At 45.5% G+C, this 22,144-nt stretch overlaps 1 protein-coding gene across 3 annotated transcripts in view; it reads right to left on the bottom strand.

The window, feature by feature from the left end:
• arhgap20 (Rho GTPase activating protein 20) overlaps positions 1 to 22,144 on the bottom strand; it is a 75,307-nt gene that overhangs the window by 38,555 nt on the left and 14,608 nt on the right. Inside the window, exons 1-9 of one of the 3 annotated variants that reach the window (XM_042319781.1) lie at positions 19,875 to 20,269; positions 15,474 to 15,556; positions 9,404 to 9,574; positions 1,714 to 1,863; positions 1,159 to 1,200; positions 936 to 1,020; positions 751 to 828; positions 550 to 616; positions 90 to 290 (exon numbers count right to left, since the gene is read on the bottom strand). In XM_042319781.1, coding sequence (XP_042175715.1) covers positions 90 to 290; positions 550 to 616; positions 751 to 828; positions 936 to 1,020; positions 1,159 to 1,200; positions 1,714 to 1,863; positions 9,404 to 9,574; positions 15,474 to 15,556; positions 19,875 to 19,973 — 976 coding nt within the window. In that variant the 5' untranslated portion in view covers positions 19,974 to 20,269. Of the gene's footprint in view, positions 1 to 89; positions 291 to 549; positions 617 to 750; positions 829 to 935; positions 1,021 to 1,158; positions 1,201 to 1,713; positions 1,864 to 9,403; positions 9,575 to 15,473; positions 15,560 to 19,874; positions 20,270 to 22,144 lie in introns of those variants that run through there. The other 2 variants (XM_042319780.1, XM_042319782.1) reach the window with 2 other exon arrangements.

The raw sequence follows: 22,144 nt of genomic DNA, 5'->3' as shown, positions 1-22,144 counted from the left end.
AGTGCAAAAAAGGGATGCGACACATTTTTGAAGGAAACATAACCCTTTTTTTCTGTTAATCCGTTCACTGTCGGTAAGGGCTCTCATACCTATAAGCGGAGCCTGTCTGAGGTCCACCCGGCTGGGCTTGAGGATGAACTGGCACTGGGTGTCTGGAGGGAGACACTGGTCCAGCAGCATCGTCCCCTGGTCCTCCTCCGGAGGAGGAGGAATCGCATCCTTTCCTCCATCTCCTCCTGCTCCCACATTACGAATGTGACTCATCTTGATACTGAAGGGAAACTCGTGCCCTGAAGGGTTAGAGAGGAGAGGGTCAGGTTAGACGTCAGGGGACGTGAGTCTGTCCTGAGATGTGACCAGACCAGATTTACAGTATTCAGCTAGTCTTTTATCTACCTCGTCGTTAACGGAAGGAAGAATACCAAAGCAGAGCAACTTTGACCGCAGAGTAAGGAGTTGGAGTAGGTAGAAGTTGCCCCTGACCACTGATTAAGGTGTATGCTGGGTGTAAAAGAGCTGAGTAGGGTTGGGTAATGGAGGTAAACTCACCAATCAGAGGATAGGGGGAGTCATCCTTATAGGAGCTCATCCACAACTGGTGGTCTTTCACACAGCCCTAGAGAGAGAGAGAGAGAGAGAGAGAGAGAGAGAGAGAGAGAGAAAAAAAAAAGAAAGAATGGCACCAAAGAACACACTTCCAAAACATACCCACTCACACACACACACTCAGAAACAAGCGCACACACTTACCGAAATGCCAAACAGCTGTAGTGCCATTCGGATTACATCAGTGGTGCTGTCGGAATTACTGACAGCTAGAGTCTTAGCCTGGGGAAAAGCACAAAAACATTAAATAAATTAACACAAGCACACACACAACCATGAAATAACCCCCCCACACACACAGACCTGCACCACTGCATTCGTAAACTTACAGAAGCACAATTCCCAATGTCCTTTGCAAATATTTTCAAAGGAATGGTCTTGGGGTCATCCTTCTCTTTCTCTTCATTTATTCGACTGGAGGAATGAAGGAAGTCAGAATTAGAAAATAACACTTTATTTCACACAAGCCATACTTCTAGTCTATTCTATACTGAAGTCAAGCCATAAAATATTACTGTCAGAAAAATATTGTCTCCCGTCAATTTTGGTTACCTTTTGATGAGAGAAAGCCACTTCTCCTTGTGCTCCACAGAACTGCAGACAGAGGAGACCGAAAATAAGAAGGGGAAATGAAGTCGGATAACCATCTTATTTTTCTCATCTTCTCTTACATAATGTGTCCCTGTAAAATTGCATAGTTCCTATGAATTCCTGTTGTCAAGGAATATAGTGTGTGTGTGTGATATTTTGCAATCCCTGGCTCTCTGTGGTCAGAGTAAGGGGGGATTACGATTAGGAATATGACCCAGGATGTGGTGTGGTGGAGGGTTAAGAATGTACTGTTCAAGTGGTTGTTCCTTGTTCTGAGAAACAGTATAACAAGTCCTGTACTGTACTGTGCTGTGCATACTCAATTAGGATTTATTAAAGGGACTTTCTCACTATAAGTACAGAGTATACAGTAATAATACACTAACCAGTCTGCTTTCATACATAGGTGTGTGTGTGTGTGTGTGTGTGTGTGTGTGTGTGTGTGTGCGTGCGTGCGTGTGTGTGCGTGTGTGCATGTGTTCGCGCGTGTGCATGTGTGTGTGTGTGTGTGTGTACCTGAATGTGGCGACACAGTTAAAAGTGGGCCAGCCCATGACGAAGCTCCTTTCTGGACTGGTGGTGCCTTCACACACATCCTCCATACAGCCTGCTGTCCACATCTCACACATACGCACCTGAGCCTTCAGCTTGAAGTGTGTGGACGACCTGCAGGAAACACAAGAGGGTCACAAACAGTTTAATATACTAGCACACACACACACACACTGAATCACATATTTCTGAGCACATACAGTACATTAATTAATATCCATGGTCGAATTCTCAACATTCCTACATTATATATATATTTTCTACATTGTTGAATAATGGTGAAGACATCAAAACTATGAAATATCACTTATGGAATCATGTAGTAACCCAAACATTTGAGATTCTTCAAAGTAACCACCCTTTAACTTGATGACAGCTTTCCACTCTTGAATTGCCAGGGTCGAGAGGAGTTGTAGCCATCAGCGTGCCCCGGAGACGGGACGGGCCATGCAGTAAACCACATCACATCCTGTTGGGCCCACAGCGAAACCAACAGCACCCATGGTCCCGGGGAAAGTCAACAGTCACGATACCCATGCTCTGTTCAATTCCTGGAGTGTGGTAACGCTCGTACAAGCGCGCCTACTGGCCCATCCTACCAACCATGGTGAGGAGATGTCCGTCTCCTGTGTCCACGGCAACACCAAGCAGTATTCAACCGGGCAGGCCACCATCGTGCCGTACCTGAATTGTCCAGTACCCCTCCTTGTGGGACAAGATTGTCCTCTGTTCACGGAACTGTGGAGGCACGAGCTTGGAAAAAGAGTACAAGCCGGCGACCGACGAGAGCACCGTCGGACTGCCACCTGTGCGACCCCGAAGGTCTTCGGGCCAGGAGTCGGGGATCCGAGGGGGCGCCGGAACCAACCTCACCTGGTGAACAACCGGAGGAGGAACCCATGCCTCCCTCCTCAATTTCGAGGGACCCGCAGAGATACCTGCCCTGAGACCCCTGAGGGTACAGTTTGGGACCACCCAGTGGGAGGATCCAAACTTGAAAGCCGCCGCGGCCCAGGTGATAGTGGTGGATGGCCAGCTGTTGTATCAGGTGTTGCACGAACAGGGGGAACTTCAAAAAGTGTTGTTGCTGACCCGCCAGTACGTCGGAACTGTTCTTCAGCTGGTCCACACTTATTTGTTGGGGGCCCACCTGGGAATGGAGAAAACCTGGGAACGGATCGCCGCACGGTTCCACTGGCCAGGATTTTAAATTTATTTATTTAACCTTTATTTAACTAGGCAAGTCAGTTAAGAATTCTTATTTACAATGACGGCTTACCAAAAGGAAAAAAGGCCTCCTGTGGAGACGTGGGCCTGGGATAAAAATAAAAAAATAAATCCAATATGAATATAGGACAAAACACACATCATGAGAAGAGAGACAACACAACACTAGAGAAAGAGAAACCTAAGACAACAACATAGCAAGGCAGCAGCACATGACAACACAGTATGGTAGCAACACAACATAACATAACAACAATATGGTAGCAACACAACAAGGTAGCAGCACAAAACATGGTACAAATATTATTGGGCACAGACAACAGCACAAAGGGCAAGAAGGTAGAGGCAACAATACATCACACAAAGCAGCCACAACTGTCAGTAAGAGTGTCCATGATTGAGTCTTTGAATGAAGAGATTGAGATAAAACTGTCCAGTTTGAGTGTTTGTTGCAGCTCGTTCCAGTCGCTAGCTACAGCGAACTGAAAAGAAGAGCGACCCAGGGATGTGTGTGTACTTTGGGGACCTTTAACAGAATGTGACTGGCAGAACGGGTGTTGTATGTGGAGGATGAGGGTTGCAGTAGATATCTCAGATAGGGGAAGTGAGGCCTAAGAGGGATTTATAAATAAGCATCAACCAGTGGATCTTGTGACGGGTATACAGAGATGACCAGTTTACAGAGGAGTATAGAGTGCAGTGATGTGTCCTATAAGGGGCATTGGTGACAAATCTGATGGCCGAATGGTAAAGAACATCTAGCCGCTCGAAAGCACCCTTACCTGCCGATCTATAAATTATGTCTCTGTAATCTAGCATGGGTAGGATGGTCATCTGAATCAGGGTTAGTTTGGCAGCTGGGGTGAAAGAGGAGCGATTAAGATAGAGGAAACCAAGTCTAGATTTAACTTTAGCCTGCAGCTTTGATATGTGCTGAGAGAAGGACAGTGCACCGTCTAGCCATACTCCCAAGTACTTGTATAAGCCTAAACCCTCAGAGGTAGTAATAACACCTGTGGGAAGAGGGGCATTCTTCTTACCAAACCACATGACCTTTGTTTTGGTGGTGTTCAGAACAAGGATAAGGGTAGAGAAAGTTTGTTGGACACTAAGAAAGCTTTGTTGTTGAGCATTTAACACAAAATCCGGGGAGGGGTCAGCTGAGTATAAGACTGTATCATCTGCATTTAAATGGATGAGAGAGTTTCCTACTGCCTGAGCTATGTTGTTGATGTAAATTGAGAAGAGCGTGGGGCCTAGGATTGATCCTTGGGGTACTCCCTTAGTGACAGGCAGTGGCTGAGACAGCAGATTTTCTGACTTTATACACAGAACTCTTTGAGAGAGGTAGTTAGCAAACCAGGCCAAAGACCCCTCAGAGACACCAGTACTCCCACAATAATGGAATGGTCTAGTGTATCAAAAGCTTTGGCCAAGTATATAAAAATAGCAACACCATCTTGCTTAGAATCAAGGGCAATGGTGATATCATTGAGGACTTTTAAGGTTGCAGTGACACATCCATAACCTGAGCTGAAACCAGATTGCATACCAGAGCGAATACTATAGACATCAAGAAAGCCAGTCATTTGATTATTGACAGGTTTTTCCAACACTTTTGATAAACAAGGCACAATAGAAATAGGCCTAAAACAGTTAAGATCAGTTGGATCTCCCCCTTTAACTTCTTGGATATAGGGGGCCCTCTTTTAATTTATGGATAAAAATACGTGCCCGTTTTAAGCGCAATATTTTGTCACGAAAAGATGCTCGACTATGCATATAATTGGCAGCTTTGGAAAGAAAACATTCTAAGGTTTCCAAAACTGCAAAGATATTATCTGTGAGTGCCACAGAACTCATGCAACAGGCGAAACCAAGATGAAACTTCAACCAGGAAATGGGCAGAATTTTTGAGGCTCTGTTTTCCATTGTCTCCTTATATGGCTGTGAATGCGCCGGGAATGAGCCTGCCCTTTCTATCGTTTCTCCAAGGTGTCTGCAGCATTGTGATGTATTTGTAGGCATATCATTGGAAGATTGGCCATAAGAGACTACATTTGCCAGGGGTCCGCCCGGTGTCCTTTGTCTAAATTGGTGCGTAATCTTCAACTGGAGGCATTTTCCATTGAGATTCAGAGGAGAACGCACACTTCCACGAACGATATATCATCGAAGAGATATGTGAAAAACACGTTGAGGATTGATTCTAAACAACGTTTACCGTGTTTCAGTCGATATTATGGAGTTAATTTGGAAAAAAGTTCGACGTTTTGATGACTGAATTTTCGGGTTTTTTTTGGTAGCCAAACGTGACGCACCAAACGGAGCGATTTCTCCTAAACAAATAATCTTTCAGGAAAACTGAACATTTTCTATCTAGTCTCCTCATTGAAAACATCTGAAGTTCTTCAAATGTAATGATTTTATTTGAATGATTTTCTGGTTTTTGTGAAAATGTTGCCTGCTGATGCTAATGCTAAATGCTACGCTAGCTGCGCTAGCTGTTACACAAATGCTTGTTTTGCTATGGTTGAGAAGCATATTTTGAAAATCTAAGATGACAGTGTTGTTAACAAAAGGCTAAGCTTGAGAGCTAGCATTTTCATTTCATTTGCGATTTTCATGAATAGTTAACGTTGTGTTATGCTAATGAGCTGCGGGGATAATTACACTCCTGGATACAGGTTTTTTTCGTAGCTAAACGTGACGCACCAAACGGAGCGATTTCTCCTAAACAAATAATCTTTCATGAAAAACTGAGCATTTGCTATCTGACTGGGAGTCTCCTCATTGAAAACATCTGAAGTTCTTCAAAGGTAAATGATTTTATTTGAATGATTTTCTGGTTTTTGTGAAAATGTTGCCTGCTGATGCTAACGCTAAATGCTACGCTAGCTGCACTAGCTGTTACACAAATGCTTGTTTTGCTATGGTTGAGAAGCATATTTTGAAAATCTGAGATGACAGTGTGGTTAACAAAAGGCTAAGCTTGAGAGCTAGCATATTAATTTCATTTCATTTGCGATTTTCATGAATAGTTAACGTTGCGTTATGGTAATGAGCTTGAGGCTGTATTCACGATCCCGGATCCGGGATGGCTCGACGCAAGAAGTTAAGGAACATGGGCAGCTGTGAGGAGGAGGGTTTATTCTCCAGGTATTTAATTGTTTTCCAGAACTTCTTGGGGTTAAACCCACAGAGAAGGAACTGCTCCTTAAAGTAACTAACTTTGGCCTTCCGGATATCCTGAGTGCACTTATTTCTATTTTGCCTGAACGATAGCCAGGGATGCGGTGGGCCGTGGAAGACTATTGCTGCAGCTGCCTGGAGTGTCAAATCACCACCCCAAATCACCACCCCACACTTCCGGAACCCACTGGTTCCCCTACCGATCATCGGAGTGCCATTTGAACGCATCGCCATGGCTTGAGTACACCTGTTCATCCTGGTGATAGTAGATTATGCGACCCGATATCCCGAGGCCATTCCCCTAAGGCGGCAGTCTCCAAGGGAATCGCCGGGAGCTGTTCCACCTCTTCAGCCGGGTGGGCATCCCGAACAAGATCCTGACTGACCAAGGTACCGAGTTTATGTCCTGACTAATGAAAGATTTGTGTGCTCTCTTATGGATAAAGCAGATCCGGAACTCGTCTTTCATCCGGAGACGGATGGGCTCATCAAGCGGTTAAATAAGACGCTCAAACAAATGATGCGGAAGGTCATTGAGCGGGACAGGAAGAACTGGGACCAGCTACTACCCCACCTAATATTCTCGATCCGAGAAGTGCCCCAAGCCTCCACTGAGTTTTCCCCCTTTGAACTCCTCTATGGGAGGAGACCATGCAGCCTACTATATCTTGGCAAGGAGGTGTGGGAAGCCCAGCCAACCTCCTTACGCAGTATGGTGGAACACGTATAGACGATGAGGGAGTGGATAACAGCCATATGGCCATTGGTAAGGGAACATATGAAGAAGGCCCAGTGCGCCCAAGCCGGGGTACCCAGCCCCGAGAGTTCCATGTGGGTGACAATGTGCTCATTTTAATCCCCACCACAGAAAGTACGTTCCGGACAATACGGCACTGGCCATACGAGGTGAAAGAGAAGCTGGGACCCATAAATTACTGCGTACGGCAGCCGGGGAGATGGAAACCCCAACAGATTTACCACGTGAATCAATTGAAGAGGTGGCACGTAAGGACAGCCTTGGCAGTGTTGTGGACAAAACCCGGGATATCAACTGGTCCTGAGCAATGAGGACCTCAAACTGGCCCAGAAGCAAGCAATCCAGGAGCTCATCTGTCACGCCTTGACCATAGTTATCTTTGTTTTCTTTATTATTTTGGTTAGGTCAGGGTGTGACGAGGGTGGTATGTGTGTTTTTGGCTTGTCTATGGTTTTTTGTATAGCTATGGGGTTTTGGTTTGTCTAGGTAAATGTAGGTCTATGGTGGCCTGAATTGGTTCCCAATCAGAGGCAGCTGTTTATTGTTGTCTCTGATTGGGGATCCTATTTAGGATGCCATTTTCCATTTTGGTTTTGTGGGTTATTGTCTATGTATAGTTGCCTGTCAGCACTCGTGTCTTATAGCTTCACGGTTGTTTTGTTGTTTAGCTAGTTTGTTTAGTGTTCTTCGTCTAAATAAAGAAGAATGTATTCTTATCACGCTGCGCCTTTTTCTCCTCGTTACGACGAACGTGACATCATCGATCGGAACACCAACGTGTTTTCCGAGAAGCCGGGACGAACAACCCTCATTCAACACCACGTCCTCACCCAGCCTGGATAAACGGTACAAAAGAGGCCATACATGATCCCAGAGGCACAAAGGAAGGCTGTGAAGCAGGAGGTGGAGGCTATGCTGAGGATTGGAGTCATCGAGGAGTCCCACAGTGCATGGTGCAGCCCCATTGTGTTGGTGCTCAAACCGTAATGACTTTGTTTGACGACTACCCCATGCCGACGTTGGACGAGCTCATCAACCGGTTGGGAAAGGCCTTCAGGACCCTGGAGCTGACCAAGGGATATTGGCTGGTACCCTTGGCAACCTCCTACCGGAAGAAGATGGAATTCTCGTCACCGGACGGCTTATACCAATACCGGGTCCTCCCGTTCGGTCTCCATGGAGCCCCACCCATGTTCCAGCACCTGATGGACCGAGACCTCCAACCACACCAACAGTATGCAGCAGTCTATTTGGATGACATCATCATCCACAGCCAAGGCTGGGAAGAGCACCTGATGTGCCTCCAGGCGTTACTGGACACGCTCAGACAAGCCAGGTTGACAGCGAATCCCAAGAAATGCAAGCTGGTGTTCAAGGAGGTGGAGTACCTGGGGTATTTGATTGGATGTGGGAACGTCAAGCTCCAGGAGAGGAAGGTCCAGGCGGTTTGTGACTAGCCCGTTCCCCGCACCAAGACACAGGTCAAGTCCTTCCTGGGGCTGGCGGGATACTATAGCGGGTTTATCACCAACTTTGCGGCTATAACCTCTACCGTTACCGATCTGACCAGGGCCTGCCTCCCGAAAACAGTGAAGTGGTCAGATGAGGCCAAAGCAGCTTCAGGCGCTTGAAGGAAGCCCTGTGCTCCCATTCGGTTCTCGTGAGTCCCGATTTCCAGGTACCGATGCTGGTGCAGACGAGGCCTGGTGACAGATGGAGTTTACATCACGGGGCAGTGGCTCCCTCTGCTGGATGTGTCAGGTCTTGAACTGGTCCTTTTCTTTATTGGTTTAAATAAACACCCTTGAAACTGAGCTATAACACTAGTCCGTGTCTGATTTGTGTAAACGTCTAGATCAAACCCCCTGTTCTGCCACAAGACACATAAACACATAAATAAACCTATATACTGTACACATGTCTCTGTCTGTGCACACGTGCACACCTCTGATACACACACGTACTCCTTCCTAACTTCCTAGCCTACTATTTTTCACCCATAATGTAATTATAGCTGTCTCCACTGTATGGGTCAGCTCCACCCAGGGACACGTGATGTTGAATATAGGTTGGAGAGAGAGGACCAGTTCTGCTGACACAACATCTCAGCAACGTTGGTTCAACACCCTGATCATTGCCTGAAGGTTGTGTTGTGGGTGGGGAGCCCCTCGGTGGTCTTTGATCTGGGATGGACCAGATGGATTTGATTGGCTGAGAGGGAATTATAGGCTGGATAGGAGCGATGGAGGGATGGAGTAGAGGGAAGATGGGATAAGAGAGGGATATGTCTCACAGACCTGGAACGGGTGTTTTTAGACTTGCTGGAGGGAAAAGAGATGGAATGCTGTTTTTAGCACCCCCCTCTCTCTCTCTCTCTCTCTCTCTCTCTCACACTCACTCACTCACTCACTCACACTCACAGACACACACACACACACACACACATACACACACACACAGACACAGAGAGAGACTCACTTGGCCTTGGCGATAAGGAGTGTGTCAGTGAAGAGGAAGAGGTGTCTCTCCTGTGTCTGTAAACCGGTCTGCAGCTGGGTGTGGGCGTGGGCCAGGAACACCCTCCATGGAGAGAGGAACGCCTGCACCAGGGGACACTTCTCTGGGCAGACTGGGGACAGGCAGTTCTCCCTGTCAACACACACACACATCACACACTGTTAGAATAACCAGGTCATCAGACAGTAGAGGGGTCATTTCACGTTGGCTCCCAATGGGCCAATGGGTCAGGAGGATAACTGGTTGGGGTCAGAATGAGAGGAGGTGTGGGTCCCCTGGGTTGAGTTTATGGATGAACCCTGTGCTCCCAATTTTGGTCATACAATTACACATGCAAAGACACACAGAAGCACACAGATATAACCCACATCCCTTCCCCTGAATGGTTTATTGGCAGCTGAGCTCCTGTTCCATTGAAGCTGATGGATGATTGGCTAACAACACCATTGTGTGTCATTTAATGTTGATAAATTGGACAAAGAGGTAATTTGCATACACACCACATACACGGCCAATTTTGTTGGGGAACAGTCCTGTGGAGCGAGATGTTGACTTTTCAGAAAAGGGTTGTTTATTCTCGGGTGGCTCCTGTGGGGTAAGGCCTCTAAGCCCAACCCTGTGAGACAACAGCACAACACAGCATACTAATGTCCCAGCATACCTTTAGGGAGAGAATTGTGAATATTGATGAGCCTGCCATCACTATATCAGACCTAGTAGCCAATCAGAATGCCACCCTCTTATCCTGATTATGGTCACATTGGCTTTCCTTGATGTACCCCGTACCTAGACTCTCTCTCTCTCTCTCTCTCTACCTATATCTCTATCTCTCCCTCTCTTGCTCTCTCTGACACACACACACACACAAGGAGGTGGGGTGTGTCAAGGTTACCGGGGGCTGCAGCCAGGAGATGAGGTCACCCTGGTCCAGATGTGTGTGTTGTAACACCCCCCCGTGTGGATGAGAACATCTGTAAGAAGAGACCCCTAGAGGACAGCAGCTGGATGAACAGCTGTCCCTCAGATGCCATACACACACAAACCCTACCTCATCTCCATACTACGTATGTTCTCTAAGCTCTGTGACCCTCCTGCTCTGTATCCCCCACTACAATTGTTCTTCTTAAAATCTGATTTTAAACCTAACCTAGTAATCGTATGCCTAACCCTAACCTTAAATGAAGACCATGAAGCGAATTTTTGTTTTCATAAATTTTTATGACAGAGACAATTTTGACTTTGTGGTTGTGGTAACTAGTGACAACACAGCACAACCCAGCATGCCTTTAGGGAGAGAATGGTGAATATTGATGAGCCAGTCATCACTATTTCAGGCTGACTAGCCAATCAGAACGCCTAACGAATATCACCACCCTCTTATCCTGATCATGGTCACACTGGCTTTCCTTGATGTACTCTATCTCTCTCTCTCTCTCCCTCCCTCCCTCTCGCTCTCACTCTCTCTGACACACACACACACACACACACAAGGAGGTGGGGAGTGTCAAGGTTACCGGGGGCTGCAGCCAGGAGATGAGGTCACCCTGGTCCAGATGTGTGTGTTGTAACACACACATACCCCCCCCAGTGTGGACGAGAACATCTGTAAGAAGAGACCCCCGAGGACAGCAGCTGGATGAACAGCTGTCCCTCAGATGCCACACACACACAAACCCTACCTCATCTCCATACTACGTATGTTCTCTAAGCCCTGTGACCCTCCTGCACTGTATCCCCCAGACAGACACATTACACATCCTTATAGGACACTGTCCTTTTGCTTTGCTCTGGTTAAATTCTGTGTGTTAGTGTTTTCTCTACCATATACACTCCAACAATGAATGGCCAACAGCTCTCCTGAGAATTTGAGCTAATTTATTGTCGAGGCTAATTTATCATCAATTTGTCTGCACCTGTCTAGACCTAAGTAGTGCACTTGACTTCTCAGAGGTGCACAAAAGGTTTAGCAGTTTATGATGACAATCCGAGGGAAAAGTAAATAAATTGTGGTTTAACAAGACCCCTTGGTTAGAAACAGGGGGGGAGAACTTTATGTAAATCTCATTGGCTTACTGCATTGGCTTACTGTATGTAACTTTTGAACTTTGACCGGGTGTGTGTGTGTGTGTGTGTGTGTGTGTGTGTGTGTGTGTGTGTGTGTGTGTGTGTGTGTGTGTGTGTGTGTGTGAAAAGGGTTAGCATTAGCTTGAGTTCTCCTCCAGACAAACACTGTCCAGACCAACACCACTGACACTCTGTGTGAAGTGCTGTGATTAACGGTGCAGTGTGTGTGTATACATGCGTGTGTGTGTGTGTGTGTGTGTGTGTGTGTGTGTGTGTGTGTGTGTGTGTGTGTGTTAGCCATCTTGTCAACCATGGTGAGAGACCTAAGCCAAAGTGCACACTGCACCAATACACTGCTGCCAATATACCATGGTTACACCTTGAATGAAGATGACACAACTGACAATTGGATTTATAATCTAAACTTTAGCTGACCAAGAGGACTACACTCACTTTATCTCTTTTTCCATCCACCCAAGCTTTCTCAAATATACACACTCACACACACCCCTGCACACCTCTTCTATTCACAATCTGTTCCCTTATCTAACATGAGTCATCCAGTGTATCCAGTGAGATGGAGTGGACCCCTGTAGTAGGGGAGATGGAGTGGACCCCTGTAGTAGGGGAGATGGAGTGGACCCCTGTAGTAGGGGAGATGGAGTGGACCCCTGTAGTATGGGAGATGGAGTGGACCCCTGTAGTAAGGGAGATGGGGAGATGGACCCCTGTAGTAAGGGAGATGGAGTGGACCCCTGTAGTAGGGAGATGCAGTGGACCCCTGTAGTAGGGGAGATGGAGTGGACCCCTGTAGTAGGGGAGATGGAGTGGACCCCTGTAGCAGGGGAGATGGAGTGGACCCCTGTAGTATGGGAGATGGAGTGGACCCCTGAAGTATGGGAGATGGAGTGGACCCCTGTAGTAGGGGAGATGGAGTGGACCCCTGTAGTATGGGAGATGGAGTGGACCCCTGTAGTAAGGGAGATGGAGTGGACCCCTGTAGTATGGGAGATGGAGTGGACCCCTGTAGTAAGGGAGATGGAGTGGACCCCTGTAGTAGGGAGATGCAGTGGACCCCTGTAGTAGGGGAGATGGAGTGGACCCCTGTAGTAGGGAGATGCAGTGGACCCCTGTAGCAAGGGAGATGGAGTGGACCCCTGTAGTATGGGAGATGGAGTGGACCCCTGTAGTAAGGGAGATGGAGTGGACCCCTGTAGTAGGGAGATGCAGTGGACCCCTGTAGTAGGGGAGATGGAGTGGACCCCTGTAGTAGGGAGATGCAGTGGACCCCTGTAGCAAGGGAGATGGAGTGGATCCCTGAAGTATGGGAGATGGAGTGGACCCTTGTAGTAGGGGAGATGCAGTGGACCCCTGTAGTAGGGAAGATGGAGTGGATGGAGTGGACCCCTGTAGCAAGGGAGATGGAGTGGACCCCTGAAGTATGGGAGATGGAGTGGACCCCTGTAGCAGGGGAGATGGAGTGGACCCCTGTAGCAAGGGAGATGGAGTGGACCCCTGAAGTATGGGAGATGGAGTGGACCCCTGTAGTAGGGGAGATGCAGTGGACCCCTGTAGTAGGGAAGATGGAGTGGACCCCTGTAGCAAGGGAGATGGAGTGGACCCCTGAAGTATGGGAGATGGAGTGGACCCCTGTAGTAGGGGAGATGCAGTGGACCCCTGTAGTAGGGAAGATGGAGTGGACCCCTGTAGCAGGGGAGATGGAGTGGACCCCTGTAGCAGGGGAGATGGAGTGGACCCCTGTAGTAGGGGAGATGCAGTGGACCCCTGTATCAGACGAGATGGAGTGGACCCCTGTAGCAGGGGAGATGGAGTGGACCCCTGTAGCAGGGGAGATGGAGTGGACCAATGTAGCAGGGGAGATGGAGTGGACCAATGTAGCAGGGGAGATGGAGTGGACCAATGTAGCAGGGGAGATGGAGTGGACCAATGTAGCAGGGGAGATGGAGTGGACCCCTGTTGCAGGAGAGATGGGGGTCTTATAACAATACCACCAGTGTGTTCTTTCCAAAACTCACTTCATGGTTCTTGGAAAGCAATGCCAACACACTTTGTCTTTCATAAATAGGGTAGAAGGAGTGCTGTAGGGTGGTATGGTTGTTGAGAGTGATGTTGTAGCGTAGGGAAGGACAAGAAGCCATGTTCTGTACCTACATAAGTTCTAGTGTGGACAATGACCATAGTCAATGTACCGTATATACAGTAACTGTCATATAACGCCAGTGGTAGAAGGTAGTAGAGAGGGCTCCAGGCTATTAGAAATAATAAGAGAAGTGAACCTCTGTGTTATAAAACTCTCCATAACAGGAAATCTCCTGCATGACACATGGTGCCTGGTGGCCATGAAAAACAGGGTCTTGAATAGTGTTAAAACTATGTTTAGTTTCTAGTATCCCCTTCCTCCCATATCTATTTCACTGCTGCAGGCCGGGGTGCTCTGTGGAAGTGTGTCCTGTATTATATTGTTCCTCAGTGGGGACTGACTTTAGCCCTGGAGTCGTAAAGCTGGAGCAGGATGAGGAGACTTTTAGATGAGGTGACGGGGGGAGGGGGTGACATAAGGACCTAAGCGAAAGGAAAGAGCGAAAGCACACAGCAACTCTGGGCACACACACACATGCTAACACACACTCATTCACACTCATTCACACACACACACACACACACATGCTAACACACACTCATTCACACTCATTCACACACACACACACACACACACACACACACACACACACACACACACACACACACACACACACACACACACACACTCTATGGCACACACACAGTACCTCCATCCACGAGGGCAATGACCCATTAAAGCGTCAAAAGTGTTCAGCTCAACACTCCTTAGTGGTCCAGTTTCACACTTAATATGCTCCAACTCAGCCTAAAATCACTGGGTAAGTAGTCAGCACTAGAACACACATAAACTTGTCAAACAACAGCAGAACAGGACAAGGTTTCTCTAGCTTCTCCAACACTGGACAAATGTGTTTGTTTGACATGTAAACATTTTCCTAGCAGTGCTGTAATTATAATTCAAGTCTCCGGGGGAACTACTGTAAATGATTTGTGGGGTGTTTAGCGTGACACATGCTGTTCTCTATTGATAAATCAAATTTATGAACACAGAGACTCACACGTGAGCACACACACCTCAATCTAAAGACATTAAAAACACGTGAGCACACACACCTCAATCTAAAGACATTAAAAACACGTGAGCACACACACCTCAATCTAAAGACATTAAAAACATGTGAGCCCTACACACCTCAATCTAAAGACATTAAAAACACGTGAGCCCTACACACCTCAATCTAAAGACATTAAAAACACGTGAGCACACACACCTCAATCTAAAGACATTAAAAACACGTGAGCCCTACACACCTCAATCTAAAGACATTAAAAACACGTGAGCACACACACCTCAATCTAAAGACATTAAAAACACGTGAGCACACACACCTCAATCTAAAGACATTAAAAACACGTGAGCACACACACCTCAATCTAAAGACATTAAAAACACGTGCGCACACACACCTCAATCTAAAGATATTAAAAAACCTTTTGATGGCTGTACTTTAGAATCCCCTTGTCAGAACTAACAATGATGGATAGTGAAAAAGAGGCAATTCTCCCTCTGCATTGGCCTGCAGGGAATATGCTTTCTCATAAGTCAGGCCAGTGCTGAAAGATGGAAATGATATCACTATGCCCTAGAAAGAGAATAAATCCCCTAGAGTGGATACCAGACCTACTTTCCCTTTCTAAGTCAAAAGTTGAGAGCAAACAATATAGCTGAATCTGGAACAGTGGTTTTGTTCCTGACCATTTGGTCTGACTCCTGACCCTATGTATGGGCACTGTCTATAGAGACTACATGTAGTGATAGGTAGCAGTTAGTTGAATAGAGGTATCTGACAAGCTGTTACTGTACCTGGACATGCTTCGTGATTTGGTAAGAGCTTTGCTGATGACCAGGGAGGGGGCGGACTGTCGTCGGTGGGCCAGGGTCTTCATCTGCTACGGAGAGAAAAGAGGGAGGGAGAGAATACTGTGTTCACTCCAGAATAGGCTAGAGTTCACATAGTTAGTGAGTCCAGAATAGGCTATATTTCACATAGTTAGTGAGTCATTATTCATATAGTCCACTGTAAGTTCTGCCCTGTAAGTTCTGCCCTGCCCTGTGCAAGGCAGTTAACCCACTGTTCCCTGGGCGCCGAAGACACAGATGTCGATTAAGGCAGCCCCCCGCACCTCTCTGATTCAGAGGGGTTGGGTTAAATGCAGAAGACACATTTCAGTTGAAGGCATTCAGTTGTACAACTGACTAGGTATCCCCCTTGCCCTAATTTACTGTAGTCATACTTACAGAGGTCATACCGGAACACACCCTGCTAGTCATAAACCACATCTCTGTCTAGCTGGGGATAAGGAGGGAAAGAAAGAAAGAAAGAAAGAAAGAAAGAAAGAAAGAAAGAAAGAAAAAGAAAGAAAGAAAGAAAGAAAAAGAAAGAAAGAAAGAAAGAAAGAAAGAAAGAAAGAAAGAAAGAAAGAAAGAAAGAAAGAAAGAAAGAAAGAAAGAAAGAAAGAAAGAAAGAAAGAAAGAAAAAAGAAAGAAAGAAAGAGAGAAAGAGAGAAAGAAAGAAAGAAGTAGGATTGTGGTTTGTTGCACAATGTTTGCCATCTCTCTCTGTACTGTTGATGTTTCTAGATAAATCATCATCTCTCTCACAAAATCAGGAATTGAGTAGGCCACCACAGAAATGTATGTGAAAAAAAAACGTGTGAATTGTGAAGCAGTCTCTGCCAGTGTCTTGGGTAACATACAGTACACTACAAAAGTATGTAGACACCTTCCCATTGAACATCTCATTCCAAAATCATGGGCATTAATATGGAGTTGGCCCCCCATTTGTTGCTAAAACAGCCTCCACTCTTCTGGGAAGGCTTTCCGCTAATGCTGGAACATTGCTGCGGGGACTTGCTTCCATTTAGCCACAGGAGCATTAGTGAGGTCGAGCAATGGCGTTGGGTGATTAGGCCTGGCTCGCAGTCAGTGTTCGAATTCATCCCAAACATGTTCAATGGGGTTGAGGTCAGGGCTCTGTGCAGGCCAGACAAGTTCTTCCACGCCGATCTCGACAAACCATTTCTATGTACCTCGCTTTTTGCACTGGGCATTGTCATGCTGAAACAAGAAAGGGCCTTCCCCAAACGTTTGCCACAAAGTTGGAAGCACAGAATCATCTAGAATGTAGTTGAATGCTGTAGAGTTAAGATTTCCCTTCACTGGAAATAAGGGGACCCAGATCATTATTCCTTCTCCACAAAAAGGTACAGTTGGCACTACATATTCGGGGAAGGTAGCGTTCTCCTGGCATCCGCCAAACCCAGATTCGTCCATTGGACTGCCAGATGGTGATGCATGATTCATCACTCCAGAGAACGTTTTTCCACTGATCCAGGGTACAATGGCGGTGAGCTTTACATCACTCCAGCTGACACTTGGCATTGCGCATGGTGATCTTAGACTAGATCTTAGCTCCCGACGAACAGTTCTTGTGCTGACGTTGCTTCCAGAGGCAGTTTGGAACTCGGTGGTGAGTGTTGCAACCAAGGACAGACAATTTTTACTCCTTCCTAATATTGAGTTGCATTCACTTTTGTCCTGAGAACAGCCTCAGTTCGTTGGAACATGGACTCTCCAAGGAATCAAAAACATTCCACAGGGACACTGGCCCATGTTGACTCCAAGGCTTCCCACAGTTGTTTCAAGTTGGTTGGATGTTCTTTAGGTGGTGGACCATTCCTGATACACACGGGTAACTGTTGAGTGTGAAAAACCCAGTAGCGTTGCAGTTCTTGACAGAAACTGGTGCGCCTGACACCTAATACCATATCCCGTTCAAAGGCACTTAAATATTCTGTCTTGTTCATTCACCCTGTGAATGGCACACATACACAATCCATGTCTCAATTGTCTCAAGGCTTACACATCTTTCTTTAAACTGTCTCCTCACCTTCATTGAAGTGGATTTAACAAGTGATATAAATAAGGCATCATAGCTTTCATCTTGATTCACCTGGTCAGTATTGTCATGGAAAAAGGTGTTCTTAATGTTTTGTACAATAAGGTTGGCTTAACAACCTCTTTTCAACGTGCCCTTGAAGTCCGCAAATTCTCTGTTTTACCCTATGATTTCTCACCACATCATTTCATATCGTAAACCTAATCACTATGGAACAAGGTTTAACTCTCAAAGTAGCTTGGTCAGGCTGGCAACCATATTATAACATTGCACAACATGTTACATGATGCTACATGAAGAGCTGCAGCTTAGCGGTTGGTTTTACAATTCTTAGACGATGCCATTGCTAAGCTCAATGAATCTATATCAATAAAGCCATCAGCATTCGTGGATCATAATATTTGATTGATTCACCAAGTGAACTCAATCATGAGGACAAGCTGTATGGAACTTTCCAAAGGATCCTTTTTTCATTGGTTGCACGCATTAGAGGGCATTAGGGATAAACTGAGAACTTCCCTCATAAAAATATTTGTTATCAGAGAACAGTTTGACTTGATTCTTCCTACTACAGATGTAGGATCTTAATTCGAGTCAGTTTGCTACAGCAGTAAGATAATCCTGCAGCAACAGGAAATGTGAATTATTATGTGGATTATAATTAACTCCGATTTTTGTTGGGATTGACACATTTTTTTCCAACTGGAAATTACCAACTTCCGAAGCCTTTTTAAACCTCAAATAGACTACAAATTGAAAATGTCCTGTACTAGAGCAGGGTTCCCCAACTGGTGGCCCGAGTACCAAATGTGGTAATTTATGTTCCAGCCCCCGAACTAGAGATTGATATTTGTATATGACAGAAAATGCATGTTGAGTGTGTCAATCATCCCACTGGGCACACACTGTTTGAATCAACATTGTTTCCAAGTAATTCCAAAGAAATTATATTGAACCAACGTGGAATAGACATTGAATTAACTTCTGTGCCCAGTGGGATGTGACTTTCAAATACCACTTCCAATTAGCTCAACGACTTGCTTCGTTGCACTCCAGTAAAACTATTGTAAAGGCAAGCTTACCACTGACCTCATACCTTCAAAGTGCAGTTACATATTCCAAACAGGAGTAGAATGGAGGCGCTGTTAACTATAACTTAATTTCATTGATTAATTGTTGTTGGCTCAGAATGTACTATCAGCAATAGTAAGGCAACGCGTTTATTGACATAGCATACTATACTACAAATATGTGTTAGGATTGTAGGGAAATAAGTGTACATACAACGCCGCTGAGTAGCTGTGTTGAACATCGTGATATTTGCACTGAAACTGAAGCTATGTTGCAAGTCTAAAGCAATATCTATTTCATGAATTACGTGAATGATTTATGCAAATGAACATTAACAAAACTAAATGGGATTGTATGCTGAGTGGGGCGACGGATGGGCCAAACAGTAGGTAAATCCATTGACTCTGCTCCCAGTGCGCACGTACTGTAGCCGCTCAAGCACAGCGTGACTGTTGTCTGTCTGGTGACTTGTGATCTGAGAGCAGATTATCAGCATGTTGCATAGTTTATTTGCTTTCATAGTTCATTTGCTTCCATATTTTAAACATTACCAATATGTATCTCATCAAACTTTGAGTAGGAGACTCACTCGAATATATATATTTTTTAAATGGATGTGAAACATTCTGCCGAATATGCTATCTTAATATTTTTTTTATCTAGGTATATGCAGTAGGTGGCAAGGCGTAATTTTACACATGCATTTCCACAAACTGAATAACATTTAGCCGAATCAATTTTAAATACGCCTGCATTAACTTTTTTTTCTTAGAAAGCATTAGTAACCATCATATAATTATCCAGCAGCTGTCTGATATTATGAAATACACAAAAAAGAAACACTAGTAAGTATGAAATAATATTAAAGGTTAAAGCGCAGGAATCCATCCCTCAAATCAAGTGGCACAAAGAGAAGACCCAGACTGAACATGCTGGAAATGTAGATGATAACATACCCTCAGCTTCAAATATGACCAGTAACGCTCAATAGCATCTGTGAATAATGCACACAACCTCAATTAGGCTGGAAGCCAAATTATCATATCAATTCCCAATTAGCCTATACTTTGCCAACAATACAACTGCATGGCATGCTACCTGGCGATAGACGATATAGAGCAAGTAGAAAACCCAATGACAAACCCAAAAGAAGACCAATACTATCCCCCCACTACATAATGGCACAATAATACGTTATAATGCAAATTTTAAAAAATCCACAATTCTCTAGTTACCTTTTTGCTGTCTGGTAGCGCGCAGAACTTGCTTTTCCCTGTCAAAGAGCCAGACCTATTCTGTCCGATAGTTCCCTGCTGGGGAGACATGGTTTCCATCAAGCCTACTACAGTAGATCGACACCGAGTCTGCTGCCTGCTGCCTCAGACCACAGCGCACGTATTCCTGTTCCCATTGCATCCAAAATTATCCAGCGACAGGACCAAACGAAGAAGACAAACCGGTGGGAAATCCCCCATTCACGCCGATAGAATGGATAAAAAGGAAACAAAACGCGTTAAATAAACCTGGACTGAATTCTTTACTGACAGCTCACAGAACGCACTGACAGACAATCCTCTCTCGTCCCTGTCAACATTCGGTTTGAAGCGCAGTAGTTGTCTCCGCTCAAACCCAGGGGTGCATTCATTTCGTCGATTCAGTTGCAAAACATTTTGCAACAGAACAGTTTACTTCAAACGGAAAACGTTTTAAAACTAAAACGAGAGTTTCAATTGGACAAATTCAGATACGTCCCTTTGGCTCTTTCGTTTGGTTCTTAAACGGTAAACGATTTCCATTGCAAGACGTAATGAATACACCCCATGTGTAAATGTGCCTCTACAGCCTGAGCTGAAGGATGTCCTAGCGCCGCTGGGTTCCTAACCTGAAAATTAGCACTAATTGAGGTGGTAACAGCTCTAGCTCAGGAATCACATGAAAACAGTTTGCAGACCAGGTGAATGAATGTACTCTGCATGCCAAAAATAACATGAATAATGTTTAAATCCAACGCATGATTTTTCTCCATAGCCATGAAACAGTCCACCCCACTGTATGCACACCCAACAAATCCAACGCATGATTTTTCTCCATAGCCATGAAATATAACATATTCGGCAGAATTCATTACGTCTTGCAAAGGAAATCGTTTACCGTTTAAGAACCAAACGAAAGAGCCAAAGGGACGTATCTGAATTTGTCCAATAGAAACTCTCGTTTTAGTTTCAAAACGTTGTCCGTTTGAAGTAAACTGTTTCTGTTGCAAAGCGTTTTGCAACTGAATCGACGAAATGAATGTACCCCTGTGTTTGAGCCGAGACTACTGCGCTTCAAACCGAATGTTGACAGGGACGAGAGAGGATTGTCTATCAGTGTGAATGTGTGAATATACACTACTGTTCAAAAGTCTGGGGTCACTTAGAAATGTCAGTGTTTTTTAAAGAAAAACAAAAATTTTGTCCATTAAAATAACATCAAATTCATCAGAAATACAGTGTAGACATTGTTAATGTTGTAAATGACTATTGTAGCCCTCTTCACCCACCTCCTTACTATCAAGTTGATGGTACAGAATTGGGTCATGACTTTGACACACACACACACACACACACACACACACACACACACACACACACACACACACACACACACACACACACACACACACACACACACTTCTCAGAGGGGGAGAAAGGAAAGGAAAGGAGAGGAGTGGTGAGGTTGGCCTTGCTGATAGACTGGAGGTGACTAAAGGTTTAGAGGTGGTGGTTGAGGGTTTGGGCAGAGAGGAGACGCTGGGGTCCGACAGACAGACAGCATCCAGTTTGGGAATGGGAATCCTCCACTCAGGGAAGCTCTTACTCCCTGTCTCAGTCCCAAAAATTAGGAAATGTTTCCCTTAATCATTTCTAGTCTGAATCCCCAGTGACAAACACCGGAAAGAAAATGAAAGGTGGAAATTTCAATATTACTCTGCCACAGTCGCTACGCCTCGCTTGGTCTCTTTAGGTTTCTCAAAACATTAGCCATGGGAGATTTGGAAGAGAGAGGTGTAGAGACAGACAGAGAGTGAAATTGAGAATTGAAAGACAGGGTTTGTGATTGAAGTGACCATAGAGGTGGCAGAGATACACAGAGACAACTATGGGTTACCATGGGTTAGCCTCTTATAGACAGACTTATATATCTATAGAGAGATCTACAGAGAGACGGACAGATAGAGGGACACAGGCAGGCAGTCTGACCGACAGTATTAGACAGAGGGATAGAGGGACAGACAGTAAGAAACCCAGGGACAGTCAGATGGTCTTAGCCTGTCTGCCTTTCACATCTGCTGTCCTGTGGACACACACACACGCCCCTCCCCCAGCTAATCTGATTAACTAAACTACCCAGAGAGCTGACTACCCTAATAGCTGACTTGTTAGTAGAGAGCATCGATGTATGTGTGTGTGTGTACATGAGTGACCAGAGAGGACCGGTTTAAGTTGTCCCCTAGGGGTGGAAT

This window comes from Oncorhynchus tshawytscha, linkage group LG03 (assembly GCF_018296145.1).
Source record: "Oncorhynchus tshawytscha isolate Ot180627B linkage group LG03, Otsh_v2.0, whole genome shotgun sequence".
Classification (NCBI taxonomy): Eukaryota; Metazoa; Chordata; class Actinopteri; order Salmoniformes; family Salmonidae; genus Oncorhynchus; species Oncorhynchus tshawytscha.
This window is presented reverse-complemented; position numbering and strand designations above follow the sequence as displayed.